Here is a 17,500-nt window from a genome sequence, read left to right as displayed (position 1 = left end):
ATTGCTCTGCGCATTTGACCGTATAAGCAGTAATTTTGTTGAACCATTTTTCAGCACACAAAATAATATGAACGATTTACACACACACACACACACACTAACAATAACACACACACTAACAATAACACACACACACACACTAACAATAACACACACACACACTAACAATAACACACACACACTAACAATAACACACACACACTAACAATAACACACTAACAATAACACACACACACACTAACAATAACACACACACACTAACAATAACACACACTCACTAACAATAACACACACTAACAATAACACACACTAACAATAACACACACACACACACTAACAATAACACACACACACACACACACACACACACACACACACACACACACACACACACACACTAACAATAACACACACACACACTAACAATGACACACACACACTAACAATAACACACACTAACAATAACAATAACACACACACACACTAACAATAACACACACACACAATAACAATAACACACACACACTAACAATAACACACACACACACTAACAATAATTTCATAAAGTGCATAAGCAGAGAATAGATTGCGCAAATTCCATCATTAAATCGATACAACGGTTTTCACTCACCCATCCTGAATGACCGTATTTTCATTTACGAGAGCTACTGCAAACAGAGGGATAACCCTAAGGCTGCACTGTGCGGAGAAATTTGCGGAGTGCGTTTCTGCGCCCTGACTACAGAGGAGACCTGGAATACAGATGACGGGCGGCATCGTAACCTCCCTTCTCCACAGCAATTGCTCAGGTTGGATCATAAACGGAATCTCTGAGGCCTAATGATCACATTACTATATCCCATTCATGTTATGGCAACATTAGACATTGGCTACTAATACTAACGGCAGCGCCAACACTAAAGGGATCTGAGCCAGAACTAAAGGTTGATGTGAGCTCCAGAGCTACAATGCTTTGCAGAAAAAACCATTGTCTTTGAAAGTGAAGGTGAAATGGATCGGGGGTCACCCGGAGGGTCTGCGTGGTAATGGGAGGGCTATGTGACTGATGACACGTATTTCCAGCCATAAAAGCGCCCGCTGCATATCGGGGGCATTGTACAATTTGTAGCACAGAATACGAGGTGCATCACTACCATCAGGACAGGCCCAGTCAGACGCAGGAGGCCTCGGTACAGACACACCAAACTACAGCAGCTGTCCTGACATTTCATTAGACGGGGGCCTGTCCTTAGCCGGGTCACTAGCTATCATGCCCGACAATACAGGGTCTTCCCCCACATTCCTATCTCTGCCAAATCTAATCCTCCCCCCAGCCGGTGTCTTTCTTCCATTTTGTGCCTCACGTCTCCCCATATACCTCTTTTTCATCTCTACCTCCTCCTCATCTCTCATCTCTGTCCCCCATCCTGCCTATCTCCCATCTCTGTATTCAAACCCCTTCCCCTCCCCCGACACTTGCGAGGGTGCCAGCTCCTGGCATTGGCGTCTGAGTCTGTATACGAAGCATATTGGGATTTGGCCGTGAAAAAAAAGCTGCGGCTGGTGAATCGTAGCACTTTCTATAGAGATTTAGGGGTAAATTTACTAAAGTGAGAGTTTTTAGAAGTGAATTTTAAAAGTGATGTTGCCCATAGCAACCAATCAGATTCTACTTAACATATAACTAGCACCTTCTAGAAGATAATAGCCAGAATCTGATTGGTTGCTATGGGCAACATCACTTTTAAAACTCACTTCTAAAACCTCTCACTTTAGTAAATTTATCCATAGTAAGAAGTGCAGTCTCGTGAAGCGGGTTTGTCTCATGAAATTGCGACGCATTTTCCGGTGACAAAATATGCTCTGTGCAATCCGAGTCAAATGGAGCCTGCACGCCGAGAGGGTTTGTTTGGCGCGACTGCAGGAATAATGTATGAGGACACATCTGTATAAAGAGTGGTGGTACATAGATCTCACAAAGCGTTGCTGACTGATGCCTCCTGGATGTTCCCATTAAATTTTGGCTAATGAGAGGAGGAACTAAAACCCACTAAGTGTTATTAAGAAACAAACAAATTAGTTACGGTCAGTTGTTCTGACCTCTGACCTCTCCTACCTGTGTCAGTGATGTCATCACATCTTCACCTGAGACTTCCAACACCTTCTGAGCACGTCAGAGACAGGAAGGACTAAAGGGGCCAATACATCCCCGACCGTCTATCCGATCATCAAAACCGTCAATCCGCAGACATGGCGGATCGGGGAAACTCTGCATGTTAAAATTCCCAGATTTGTCAATCCCATTTTTGGTTGGGATCCGACAAATCAGTCGTATCCATGTTGGATTTCCCCGATTCCCAGACTCAGGTATGGTTGGATTGGGGAATTGCGGGAATCAGTCGCATATGTATGGGCCCCATTAACTAATTATTCAACAAACCGGAACCTGGCAGTTGTGTTGCTTAACTATGATACCATGAGTTCCAATAGTCCTGCACATAGCGGCATCGCAGGGCGAGAGGCGTTATCGCTGGCCCTAAAAGGTGGCAACACTGTGTAAGGGCTGGAGGGAAACTTGTTCCCAGCTCAGAGTGGGGGGTAAATGGCTTCTTGTGGAATGTGAACCAAACAACCAGAGAAGCTTGAGGGAAATCTGACCTGATGTGGGCACTGAAGGCCGCCAGGAATGACATGACACAGATTAGAAGGTGACATCAGGGTTACAATGTAACATTTATTCACGTACAGTATCAATGTTCTTTACCAACAGGAAGAAATAGTGATCAGGGTTAAACCATATAATCATTATACGGCACAGAATGACGAGTTTGTGTCATGTCACAGGTATCCACACTGCGGTCCCACAATACAACGCAATTCGCACAGCCGTGAGCTTCATTATACAATTCCATATGTGATTTCTTAGCATTTTATGGCCGTTTCTCTCGGTGATGGACTGAAGATCTAGCTTTGTGTACACAGCAAGAGACATTTTTTTCCAAACATTTACCCTAAACATGGTGAATGACGGGATTGTGGTGCAATTAGCAATGTACTGACATCGGACAACTGAGAAATAAACTGATTTTTCGGCGAGTTCATCAAACACCGGCTCTCCCCCATCCTCGTCTATATCAAACTTAACACACCTGTGAAAATAACTATATACATACAATCTCTTACAAAGCGATCACAGAAGTTTACTTAATGCGACATACGGATACCGTCTAATTGGTCACATTCTGCAAATTCCTCCACGTAAACTGACAGAATATAATGAATTTATCACAGCAATGAACGACTTGATATCCCTGCGGCGACGAAGGCGTTAAACATGTCTTTACATTTGTCACATAATACAAAAACAAATTGGTACATATCCACAAAACTGTTCCTGTAGCTGTGACCACAGGTTCATTACACAGGAACGCTCGCTCTGTTACCAGACGACATCCCCCCCCCCCTCCCCCCCTACTGATTCTGATTTTCTGTTAAAATTTGCCAAAGTGTCCAATCTCAGGCACGGACTGGTGCATTGCGCACGTCGCTGCGCACGCTTTCACCGACCACAGACACCCCGGTTACCTCATGCAGCGACGAGTACATGCAGACGATACAGTGTTGGAGGAGCAATGTTTGCACAGTGCAGGCTGCTACATTGTAACAAGCTGCTGCTGCACGTAAGCTCTGTCACAATGTGTCAGCCAGCCCTATTGTTCTTACCTTTATTACAGACGCTCCCACCCTAGACAGAGGACTGTGCATCTGAGCAGCTGCGGCCATGTTGGCGATAGTATTAAGGTGATTCATCTGATTCATTGCCATGGCAACAGATGCGGGAGGGAGGCTCACTGGGAGGAGGGGGTGAGGCATCATCATGAACGGTATCTCTAATCCTAAAAAACAAAAGAGAGAAGTTTCCAGACATCAGTGCACAAGAACATACGTGATCCTGACGGACATGTTACTGGAGCGGCCTGTCACGGGACATCACATTTCTCCTTATACAATATCGTTCCACCACAGCAGAAGACAGAACCCTCGGCATGTAATGTTTGCTACATACAAACGCCGCAGCACTGACCACGGCTGCCCTGTGACACTAAGCATCACACGGGTGGATAGTACAGTGTTGGGGATTATACTGCAGTAAAATGCTCCTTATTGCTTGTGGCAGTGGTCTGTTCTAATGACGTGGAATTTACCCCCAGGAACAAATCACACTTCTGTATTCGGCGACCACAGAAGATGCACTAGATTGATGAAACCTACATTCAATGTCGGACTGAATGCACCAGGTCACATGGTGCTAGTTACTATATACAGTCAGGTCCATAAATATTGGGACATTGACAGAATTTTCAGATTTTGGCCTCTATTCACCACCACAATGGTTTTGAAATGAAACAAACAAGATTAATTGATAATGAAATAACGAGGGAATAGCCCACACCTGTCCATGAAATAGCTTTTGAGTTGATAGTCCCATTACTTTTGGCCCCTTAAAAAGTGGGAGGCACATATAGAAACCATTGTAATTCCTACACCGTTCACCTGATTTGGATGTAATTACCCTCAAATTAAAGCTGAAAGTCTGCAGGTAAAGCACATCTTGTTTGTTTCATTTCAAAGCCATTGTGGTGGTGAATAGAGGCCAAAATATGAAAATTCTGTCAATGTCCCAATATTTATGGACCTGACTGTATGTCACTCTGCAGGGCTGAGAGTGGCTTTGTCTGCTGTTTGGGGTGCACAGGATCAAAAGTTAGGGAGAAACTGTTGAAGGGGAGGAATGGGTCAGAACAAGGGGAAGGTGAGATGGGGGAGTATAGGAACAGGACAGGGAAGGTGAGATAGGGAGTATAGGAACAGGACAGGGAAGGTGAGATGGGGGAGTATAGGAACAGGACAGGGAAGGTGAGATGAGGGAGTATAGGAACAGGACAGGGAAGGTGAGATGGGGGTGTATAGGAACAAGACAGGGAAGGTGAGATGAGGGAGTATAGGAACAGGACAGGGAAGGTGAGATGAGGGAGTATAGGAACAGGATAGGGAAGGTGAGATGGGGAGTATAGGAACAGGACAGGGAAGGTGAGATGGGGAGTATAGGAACAAGACAGGGAAGGTGAGATGGGGGAATATAGGAACTGGACAGGGAAGGTGATATGGGGGAGTATAGGAACAGGACAGGAAAGGTGACATGGGGGCGTATAGGAACAGGACAGGGAAGGTGAGATGGGGAGTATAGGAACAGGACAGGGAAGGTGAGATGGGGGAGTACAGAAACAGGACAGGGAAGGTGAGATGGGGAGTATAGGAACAGGACAGGAAAGGTGAGATGGGGGAGTATAGGAACAGGACAGGGAAGGTGAGATGGGGAGTATAGGAACAGGACAGGAAAGGTGAGATGGGGGAGTATAGGAACAGGACAGGAAAGGTGACATGGGGGCGTATAGGAACAGGACAGGGAAGGTGAGATGGGGAGTATAGGAACAGGACAGGGAAGGTGAGATGGGGGAGTACAGAAACAGGACAGGGAAGGTGAGATGGGGGAGAACAGGAACAGGACAGGGAAGGTGAGATGGGGAGTATAGGAACAGGGCAGGGAAGGTGAGATGAGGGAGTATAGGAACAGGACAGGGAAGGTGAGATGAGGGAGTATAGGAACAGGATAGGGAAGGTGAGATGGGGAGTATAGGAACAGGATAGGGAAGGTGAGATGGGGCAGTATAGGAACAGGACAGGGAAGGTGAGATGGGGAGTATAGGAACAAGACAGGGAAGGTGAGATGGGGGAATATAGGAACTGGACAGGGAAGGTGAGATGGGGAGTATAGGAACAGGACAGGAAAGGTGAGATGGGGGAGTATAGGAACAGGACAGGAAAGGTGACATGGGGGCGTATAGGAACAGGACAGGGAAGGTGAGATGGGGAGTATAGGAACAGGACAGGGAAGGTGAGATGGGGGAGTATAGGAACAGGACAGGGAAGGTGAGATGGGGAGAATAGGAACAGGGCAGGGAAGGTGAGATGGGGAGTATAGGAACAGGACAGGGAAGGTGAGATGGGGGAGTATAGGAACAGGACAGGGAAGGTGAGATGGGGAGAATAGGAACAGGGCAGGGAAGGTGAGATGGGGAGTATAGGAACAGGACAGGGAAGGTGAGATGGGGGAGTATAGGAACAGGACAGGGAAGGTGAGATGGGGAGTATAGGAACAGGACAGGGAAGGTGAGATGGGGGTGTATAGGAACAGGACAGGGAAGGTGAGGTGGGGAGTATAGGAACAGGGCAGGGAAGGTGAGATGGGGGTGTATAGGAACAGGACAGGGAAGGTGAGATGGGGGAGTATAGGAACAGGACAGGGAAGGTGAGATGGGGAGTATAGGAACAGGACAGGGAAAGTGAGATGGGGAGTATAGGAACAGGACAGGGAAAGTGAGATGGGGAGTATAGGAACAGGACAGGGAAGGTGAGATAGGGGTGTATAGGAACAGGACAGGGAAGGTGAGATGGGGAGTATAGGAACAGGACAGGGAAGGTGAGATGGGGAGTATAGGAACAGGACAGGGAAGGTGAGATGGGGAGTTTAGGAACAGGACAGGGAAGGTGAGATGGGGGAGTATAGGAACAGGACAGGGAAGGTGAGATGGGGAGAATAGGAACAGGACAGGGAAGGTGAGATGGGGAGTAGAGGAACAGGACAGGGAAGGTGAGGTGGGGAGTATAGGAACAGGACAGGGAAGGTGAGATGGGGAGTATAGGAACAGGACAGGGAAGGTGATATGGGGAGTATATGAACAGGATAGGGAAAGTGAGATGGGGAGTATAGGAACAGGACAGGGAAAGTGAGATGGGGAGTATAGGAACAGGACAGGGAAGGTGAGATAGGGGTGTATAGGAACAGGACAGGGAAGGTGAGATGGGGAGTATAGGAACAGGACAGGGAAGGTGAGATGGGGAGTATAGGAACAGGACAGGGAAAGTGAGATGGGGAGTATAGGAACAGGACAGGGAAGGTGAGATGGGGAGTATAGGAACAGGACAGGGAAGGTGAGATGGGGAGTATAGGAACAGGACAGGGAAGGTGAGATGGGGAGAATAGGAACAGGACAGGGAAGGTGAGATGGGGAGAATAGGAACAGGACAGGGAAGGTGAGATGGGGAGTATAGGAACAGGACAGGGAAGGTGAGATGGGGAGTATAGGAACAGGACAGGGAAGGTGATATGGGGAGTATAGGAACAGGACAGGGAAGATGAGATGGGTGTGTAGGATCAGGACCAATTTATCAAGCCAGAAGAAAAGGTACATTTCAGTCTGCAGATTCCATATCCTCCGCCCCTGTCTGTGCGCCGTATACTGGGAGTCTGTACGCCGTATACCGGGAACTCAGCACTGCGGCTCTTTATCCAAACTCACTTGTGTAGAATTTGAAACAAAGCACAGACAGAAAGGAAACACAAATTACATGCTCCAGGCATAGGGAAGTGCTGATCCCTATGCTGACACTCATGTATGTGTTATACACAGAGGATGGAAAAACACACACAAAAAATCTTTCCACGCCATTCTTTTCTGTGCTTCCCATGTATTTTTTTTAAATAAATCAGATATGGACAGAATAACCCACGTTGACTGGACATCCGAGCGGACGCTGTAACACAGTAAATAAAACGCGTAAAGCAGCGAAGACGCCGGGATTTCAGATCATTTGTTATGTCTACAACTTTTCAACTCAGAAAAATATGTTGACCTCACATTGAGTCGAACACATAAAACGCTGACAGAAATATTATTTTACACAGAAAAGTGATCTATCAGAGCCCTGACTTCTCATATATTCTAATTACCAAGGGATAAATTCACAGTATATCCGGAATATATACGGCCTCACCGCAAACTCTACATCATTTAATTCTGGGCTAAAATTAATTTTGGACGACATTTCTTATTTTATGCCTGCTACATAAATTAATGAATTAATCATACACTTCTTATTTTATGATGTACTTCCCACTATAATTTTACAATGAATTATACAACAATCTAGCCCAATATTAAATATGATATCAGGACAATTACATGCCATGTCTTATGTCTCTCTAAAATGCTTCTTTTTCCCGTCATCGTTTTAATTCTTGCAGATTCGCAGTCGGACATTATTTTCTCTGGCACGCTATTGGAAAATAATTAAACTGCAATTAATTAGGGGAAACAAAATGTTAACATAATAATCCTATTCTAAGCCCAGAAGATGAGGCTAACACCGTCTCAGCCCATCTACACCGTACAATGCCCATTTAGGCTGCAACTGCGATTTCAGTCGCTGTCGCACATGACAGTTCTGTCACCAATTCCTAGTGATGGGGTTGACTGCGGTCGCCTTCCTGAGGTATAGACCCCTACAGATACACAGCTACATTACATTTACCGATGGGAGACGGGTGTTGGTCTCGGCGCAGTTAAAACTGAAGATTACAATAATTGTTCTGTGTTAATCAGCATGGCCGTCGCTAACGACATTCCACGTCGGTCCGACATGTGGGAGCGCACATAGGCCACGATTCTGAACCGTTCGCTAGATGCGATCGCTCTCATCCAGCGTATGCAATTTCGGCAAAGTGAAGCCATGGCAGGCGTTCACTCGGAAAGGCATTAGCACGCCCACTTTGGCTGGGCGAGCGATCGCTTTGTGTATGCAGACACCCATGAGTGTATATTGAGACGCCCACTAGCGCATGTCATCTCCAGGAAGTGTATTAAAACACTGGTACATCAAGGACCATCGGTAGCGATCACAGCGCTTGTGGTTGCCTTACCCTGCTGCAAACACTGCGAGGACTTCAGTGTAAAAGACAGGCAAGTGACGTGTACTGTGACGCTGCATGTTAATTATGCACGCCTTAAAAACGGCGTTTATACACAGAGGCACACTTGCGTTCGCGCCTCCAGTCCCCCGTTATTAGTGTCCTACCCCTGTTGCCACCCGCAAACGGCCTCTCCTGTCACACATTACACTGGGCTGTCTTTGCTGGGCGAGCGAGCGAGCGGGCTGCGATCGCACAGAACAGTTCGCGCACACGCAGAACGTAGCGTGCGCATGCGCGTTCGCAAACCATCGGGCCGCTTGCGAGCGCACAGCTAGAGATTCCGAGATATAATAACTGTCCCGCCACCGTGTGCAGTCATTTGTTTTACTCTAGAAAAAATAAAAGTTAAAATGTTTATTTAGAAATAAGTAACTTTTTTTACTTTGAGTAATATTCATGTAATTGTGAATGACCTTAATACAGAGTCCTGAATCCTCTAAATGATATTTGGGGGTCATGAAAGTCGGTAAGAAAACTTCTGCAGCGGATCGAGAATGTTATTGTCTCAGTTGTGACCAAAGGGCTCTTATCCCCCCACCCTGCCAGACCCTACTTTACTGATAGTTGGAGTAGCGCAGCCCAGCCAAATGCCCCCTCCCCCCTCCGTGACACGAGTTACTGAAATCCATCATTGCTATATTACAAACAACTGTTATACTAATCTGATTTGACCCTGCCTGAAAAGCCACATTGGCATGACCTCAGGGTTATATCTGGGGGTTCACAATGCCATCTCCTGACTAGCAGAAACGTGGGATCACCCTCCCTGGATTGGGTGCCAAGAGAACTGGCACAAATAATATGAGGCTTCCAAGTGTCTGACCTAGTAAGGGGGGGGGGACATTTCCCCCATAATGACAGCAGACAAAGAGATCACGGGGGTCCTCCTCAGAACACATTGTGACCTTCTCTTCCTGACCTGGCCCCACCACTAATGAGCCACACACTGGACCCTCGTCGTGTCCCCCTCGATACGTACTGTTAGCCAGCAGGTGGTTCTGTTGGAGAGGACTCAGCGGATGTGTACTTCCAATCCCGGACTGTCCGGACAAAGTGACGTGTCCTAGTCCATGCTGGGAGCCGCTGGTGGTGATCGGAGACTGGAGCTTCTCCTTATCCCACGAGGATTCACTTCCACCTGGAGGATGAAGTAGAAGGGACACGTTATCCACATTGTAACCACTATACAGAGAACAGCTGTAATCTCTCATTCATTTATCTGCTCTGGATTAAGTTTTATAAATTGTCGGTTTACTTTTGTAAATAAAGTTTCTGGTATTCAAAATATTGGTCAATGTATACACAGACTATGTAGACAAGAGTAATTGGACACCCCCGCGCAAGGGAAATGCATACCATGCATACAACTGCACATGAGTTCCAAATGGGGTTTGGATAAGAGCACTTGGTAGGGAGGCCCATGCACTTGGCAATTTTACGGAAACAATGGATGCTTTTATCAGCGTGACAATGCCAACTGTCGTGTTTCCGGGGGCGACGCTGGACTGGTATACAGAAAATTTGGTAATCAGGATGGACTGGCCAGCTCTTACCGCTTTCAGACAGAAAATGGCAAAAAACATGGATTTTTCCCGACATTTGCGTACCGGGATGTTTTGCCATTCTCTGTCTGTACCCCCCCTTCAGACAGAAAAGCAAATTACCGGGTCAAAAATTTTAACCTGGTAATTTGCTGATTTATACGGGTATTTCTTCTGTCTGAAAGTGTCAACCCAAGTCTAAATTCCCGTGTCTCCGACCCTGGTAAATTGCTGGGAATTTAGACCCGGGATGACCCTTTCAGACAGAAAAAGGACTCGTGTAGATCTCCAAATTACCAGGTTGAAATGTTTAACCCGGGTAATTTGGATTTTTGTCTGAAAGCGGTATCAGAGTCCCCATTGAGAACCTCTGGGGTGAATTGGAGCGATGGGTGCGATCTAGGCCGACTCCACCATCCTCAGTGTCACAGTCGGTCACTGTACATAGGACGGAATGGCAGAACATAACGCCTGCTGCTGCCCAGGAACTTGTGGCCGGTTTGCCAAGAAGGGCGTCTGCGGTAATCACTGCACGTGGTGACCTACACAGTACTGACGTCACTATAACATCTCACTGATCTGTTTACTGACAGTGTCCAATCACTTTTGTCTACATTGTGTATATACTATGTACATATTCCTAGTTGCAGCTCTAAGCATAGGCAATATCTCTTAAAGGACGGTACTCCAAAGTGCTTACAGAGGAAATCACCTATGTACTAGAAACTACATATTCTGGAACCAAATATTTGGAATATACATAAAAGTTATTTTGTGGCGTTTATTATCACTAATGAGGTTTAGTTGGACATGAACCCTAGCAGCTGTATAATAAGATGGGCCCTATAAAGATGCCCATACACGGGGCGATAAAGCAGCCGATCCGACAGATTGGTACGATTTGGCTGCTCCATCGTACCGTATATGGGCATGATATCGGCCAGTGCGCGCAGCAGTGGGGTCGTGCACCCCCAGGTCTTACTGCAGGTTCAGTCGATCTGGGGATGAGATGTGCAATCCCATGCAGCGCTATGCGGGTGGGGGAGGGGAGAGCCGGCATATCAGGCGGTCGGCCATCCAATCGTTATGTCGGATCCCCCATTGCGTCGCACGGTGCATATCGCACAGCGTATGGACAGCTTTACTCTGCATTGGGAAGAGGACAGTGCAGGCACAGTAATTACACATCGTCCTTTCTGCTGGTAACAGTCACATAGAGAAATACTAATTTGATGGTTTTAAAGGATTAAATCTGTTTCATGTTTGAGTCACAAGTTCAGTTTTACTATCCAATAATCCACAGGACAGGTTTGCTTCCTTCCCCAGCACAGGTAGAACATTAACATACACAGTCTGCAACGTAAGCAAATCCATGTATTAGGCTCATCAGGTCCTCTTTCTGCCGTTACATAAAATGGAAAAAAAACACCCGTGAATGTAATAACCGTCATGACCGCACATTTGCAGTTACTTAATTAAAACAAATTCCGTGATCATCTCCAGCACCTGTCTCCCGGTGAATATACAAGATAACCCGTGTTTACAGCACTCGTGTAATAAAGTCAATGTCAAACCGTGCGTTCATTACCTGTTTCCGCTCTGTCAGGAGAAATAAGCCCTTACTGCAGTACTAAGACAGCGGCCGTTCCACGCAGTACTACAAGCTGTGCCCGCAGAAATACAGCACGCTTTATAACTCAAAGACAACCGGTGAGACTGCGACAATCAAAGGAAAGCCGGACGCTGAAATGTAATGTGCCGCGCGTTCAGCCGTCACATGGTGACTGGAGCCTCTCATCCCTGGGCACTCAGACATGCTGGCATCAAGCACCCACGCCCGCACTCCAAATCTCAGAGGAGGGCATCCCGCTTTATTCATTTTTATTATTTAATATCTGGAATTGAAGCCGCTACAGCTGCATACAACCAGCATTTATCATCTTGTGAGACTCCTACACAAAGGTAAATTCCACTTCCTACTGGGGTGGCGGAGTCTGGAAACGTACGCATCGCCGGCCATTGCTAATAGTAACATGGCGTCACCATATCTCACCCTGCTCTGCGCCACTGCCTCTCCGGGGGTCACACGTGGAAAATATCTGGTCAATTGAATAGGAAACCAAATTAGAAAGGATTATGGAAACGGAATCTCTGGCTGGGCTAATGAACGCTGCGCGGTGGAGAGGACACAGGACGGGTTCCAGATGACTGAGGAATGAAGTGATGGCGATGCTGAAAGCCGGCACACGGAGCCATTAGTTAATCAATAGGCCGTAGCTTATCCGCTGATAGAGATGTCTACATGGACCCTGGTTTACAAGACAAATTCTGAATAAGGCGACATTGCAGGAGTACAATAGATATCTCCCCTAATGGCCGCATGCGATCTACACCTCCCCTCCCCCGGTGACTTTACTTCCTACTGTCCCCTTTATTATTACAGGAGATTAACCGCTACAATATCACACGTTTACTGATGCATAAGGGCGAATACTGTAAGTCCCCTTTATGGCTGTGGCTTTTCCCTTTTATATCCTAATTCAATGGTTATATAGTGTCTCTCAGATGCTGGGACCCTATATAACCAGTCACCTATCTCTCAGATGCTGGGACCCTATATAACCAGTCACCTATCTCATAGATGTTGGGACACTATATAACCAATCATCTATCTCTCAGATGTTGGGACCCTATATAACCAGTCACCTATCTCTCAGATGCTGGGACCCTATATAACCAGTCACCTATCTCTCAGATGCTGGGACACTATATAACCAGTCACCTATCTCATAGATGTTGGGACACTATATAACCAATCATCTATCTCTCAGATGCTGGGACCCTATATAACCAGTCACCTATCTCTCAGATGCTGGGACCCTATATAACCAGTCACCAATCTCTCAGATGCTGGGACCCTATATAACCAGTCACCTATATCTCAGATGCTGGGACACTGTATAACCAGTCACCTATCTCTCAGATACTGGGACCCTATATAACCAGTCAACTATATCTCAGATGCTGGGACCCTATATAACCAGTCACCTATCTCTCAGATGCTGGGACCCTATATAACCAGTCACCTATCTCTCAGATGCTGGGACACTATATAACCAGTCACCTATCTCTCAGATGCTGGGACACTATATAACCAGTCACCTATCTCTCAGATGCTGGGACCCTATATAACCAGTCATCTATCTCTCAGATGCTGGGACCCTATATAACCAGTCATCTATCTCTCAGATGCTGGGACCCTATATAACCAGTCATCTATCTCTCAGATGCTGGGACCCTATATAACCAGTCATCTATCTCTCAGATGCTGGGACCCTATATAACCAGTCATCTATCTCTCAGATACTGGGACCCTATATAACCAGTCACCTATATCTCAGGTGCTGGGACCCTATATAACCAGTCATCTATCTCTCAGATGCTGGGACCCTATATAACCAGTCATCTATCTCTCAGATGCTGGGACCCTATATAACCAGTCACCTATCTCTCAGATACTGGGACACTATATAACCAGTCACCTATCTCTCAGATGCTGGGACCCTATATAACCAGTCATCTATCTCTCAGATGCTGGGACCCTAAATAACCAGTCATCTATCTCTCAGATACTGGGACCCTATATAACCAGTCACCTATATTTCAGATGCTGGGACCCTATATAACCAGTCACCTATCTCTCAGATGCTGGGACCCTATATAACCAGTCACCTATCTCTCAAATGCTGGGACCCTATATAACCAGTCACCTATCTCTCAGATGCTGGGACCCTATATAACCAGTCACCTATCTCATAGATGTTGGGACACTATATAACCAATCATCTATCTCTCAGATGCTGGAACCCTATATAACCAGTCACCTATCTCTCAGATGCTGGGACCCTATATAACCAGTCACCTATCTCTCAGATGCTGGGACCCTATATAACCAGTCACCTATATCTCAGATGCTGGGACACTGTATAACCAGTCACCTATCTCTCAGATGCTGGGACACTGTATAACCAGTCACCTATCTCTCAGATACTGGGACCCTATATAACCAGTCAACTATATCTCAGATGCTGGGACCCTATATAACCAGTCACCTATCTCTCAGATGCTGGGACCCTATATAACCAGTCACCTATCTCTCAGATGCTGGGACACTATATAACCAGTCACCTATCTCTCAGATGCTGGGACACTATATAACCAATCATCTATCTCTCAGATGCTGGGACCCTATATAACCAGTCATCTATCTCTCAGATGCTGGGACCCAATATAACCAGTCATCTATCTCTCAGATGCTGGGACCCTATATAACCAGTCATCTATCTCTCAGATGCTGGGACCCTATATAACCAGTCATCTATCTCTCAGATGCTGGGACCCTATATAACCAGTCACCTATCTCTCAGATACTGGGACCCTATATAACCAGTCACCTATATCTCAGATGCTGGGACCCTATATAACCAGTCATCTATCTCTCAGATGCTGGGACACTATATAACCAGTCATCTATCTCTCAGATGCTGGGACCCTATATAACCAGTCACCTATCTCTCAGATACTGGGACCCTATATAACCAGTCACCTATCTCTCAGATGCTGGGACCCTATATAACCAGTCATCTATCTCTCAGATGCTGGGACCCTAAATAACCAGTCATCTATCTCTCAGATACTGGGACCCTATATAACCAGTCACCTATATCTCAGATGCTGGGACCCTATATAACCAGTCACCTATCTCTCAGATGCTGGGGCCCTATATAACCAGTCACCTATCTCTCAGATGCTGGGACCCTATATAACCAGTCACCTATCTCTCAGATGCTGGGACACTATCTCACAGATGCTGGGACCCTATATAACCAGTCACCTATCTCTCAGATGCTGGGACCCTATATAACCAGTCACCTATATCTCAGATGCTGGGACCCTATATAACCAGTCATCTATCTCTCAGATGCTGGGACCCTATATAACCAGTCATCTATCTCTCAGATGCTGGGACCCTATATAACCAGTCACCTATCTCTCAGATACTGGGACACTATATAACCAGTCACCTATCTCTCTGATGCTAGGACCCTATATAACCAGTCATCTATCTCTCAGATGCTGGGACCCTATATAACCAGTCATCTATCTCTCAGATGCTGGGACCCTATATAACCAGTCACCTATCTCTCAGATACTGGGACCCTATATAACCAGTCACCTATATCTCAGATGCTGGGACCCTATATAACCAGTCATCTATCTCTCAGATGCTGGGACCCTATATAACCAGTCATCTATCTCTCAGATGCTGGGAACCTATATAACCAGTCACCTATCTCTCAGATACTGGGACACTATATAACCAGTCACCTATCTCTCAGATGCTGGGACCCTATATAACCAGTCATTTATCTCTCAGATGCTGGGACCCTAAATAACCAGTCATCTATCTCTCAGATACTGGGACCCTATATAACCAGTCACCTATATCTCAGATGCTGGGACCCTATATAACCAGTCACCTATCTCTCAGATGCTGGGACCCTATATAACCAGTCACCTATCTCTCAGATGCTGGGACCCTATATAACCAGTCACCTATCTCTCAGATGCTGGGACACTATCTCACAGATGCTGGGACCCTATATAACCAGTCACCTATCTCTCAGATGCTGGGACCCTATATAACCAGTCACCTATCTCTCAGATGCTGGGACCCTATATAACCAGTCACCTATCTCTCAGATGCTGGGACACTATCTCACAGATGCTGGGACACTATATAACCAGTCACCTATCTCTCAGATGCTGGGACACTATATAACCAATCATCTATCTCTCAGATGCTGGGACCCTATATAACCAGTCATCTATCTCTCAGATGCTGGGACCCTATATAACCAGTCACCTATATCTCAGATACTGGGACCCTATATAACCAGTCATCTATCTCTCAGATGCTGGGACCCTATATAACCAGTCACCTATCTCTCAGATGCTGGGGCCCTTATATAACCAGTCACCTATCTCTCAGATGCTGGGACCCTATATAACCAGTCACCTATCTCTCAGATGTTGGGACACTATATAACCAGTCACCTATCTCTCAGATGCTGGGACCCTATATAACCAGTCACCTATCTCTCAGTTGCTGGGACCCTATATAACCAGTCACCTATCTCTCAGATGCTGGGACCCTATATAACCAGTCACCTATCTCTCAGATGTTGGGACCCTATATAACCAGTCACTTATCTCTCAGATGTTGGGACACTATATAACCTGTCACCTATCTCTCAGATGTTGGGACACTATATAACCAGTCACCTATCTCTCAGATGTTGGGACCCTATATAACCAGTCACCTATCTCTCAGATGTTGGGACCCTATATAACCAGTCACCTATCTCTCAGATGTTGGGACCCTATATAACCAGTCACCTATCTCTCAGATGCTGGGACCCTATATAACCAGTCACCTATCTCTCAGATGCTGGGACACTATGTAACCAGTCACCTATCTCTCAGATGCTGGGACCCTATATAACCAGTCACCTATCTCTCAGATGTTGGGTCACTATATAACCAGTCACCTATCTCTCAGATGCTGGGACCCTATATAACCAGTCACCTATCTCTCAGTTGCTGGGACCCTATATAACCAGTCACCTATCTCTCAGATGCTGGGACCCTATATAACCAGTCACCTATCTCTCAGATGTTGGGACCCTATATAACCAGTCACTTATCTCTCAGATGTTGGGACACTATATAACCTGTCACCTATCTCTCAGATGTTGGGACCCTATATAACCAGTCACCTATCTCTCAGATGTTGGGACCCTATATAACCAGTCACCTATCTCTCAGATGTTGGGACCCTATATAACCAGTCACCTATCTCTCAGATGTTGGGACCCTATATAACCAGTCACCTATCTCTCAGATGCTGGGACCCTATATAACCAGTCACCTATCTCTCAGATGCTGGGACACTATATAACCAGTCACCTATCTCTCAGATGCTGGGACCCTATATAACCAGTCACCTGTCTCTCAGATGCTGGGA

General features: G+C 46.2%; 1 protein-coding gene across 1 annotated transcript in view; it reads right to left on the bottom strand.

Moving 5' to 3' along the window:
* Positions 1 to 17,500, bottom strand: part of LOC148481864 (dachshund homolog 2-like) — a 324,209-nt gene that overhangs the window by 172,542 nt on the left and 134,167 nt on the right. The window contains exons 4-5 of the mRNA XM_088452903.1: positions 9,852 to 10,010; positions 3,724 to 3,896 (exon numbers count right to left, since the gene is read on the bottom strand). Of these exons, the coding sequence (XP_088309029.1) occupies positions 3,724 to 3,896; positions 9,852 to 10,010 (332 nt within the window). The remainder of the gene's footprint in view (positions 1 to 3,723; positions 3,897 to 9,851; positions 10,011 to 17,500) is intronic.

Source organism: Taudactylus pleione, unplaced genomic scaffold, assembly GCF_031769625.1.
Source record: "Taudactylus pleione unplaced genomic scaffold, aTauple2 ptg000557l, whole genome shotgun sequence".
Classification (NCBI taxonomy): Eukaryota; Metazoa; Chordata; class Amphibia; order Anura; family Myobatrachidae; genus Taudactylus; species Taudactylus pleione.
This window is presented reverse-complemented; position numbering and strand designations above follow the sequence as displayed.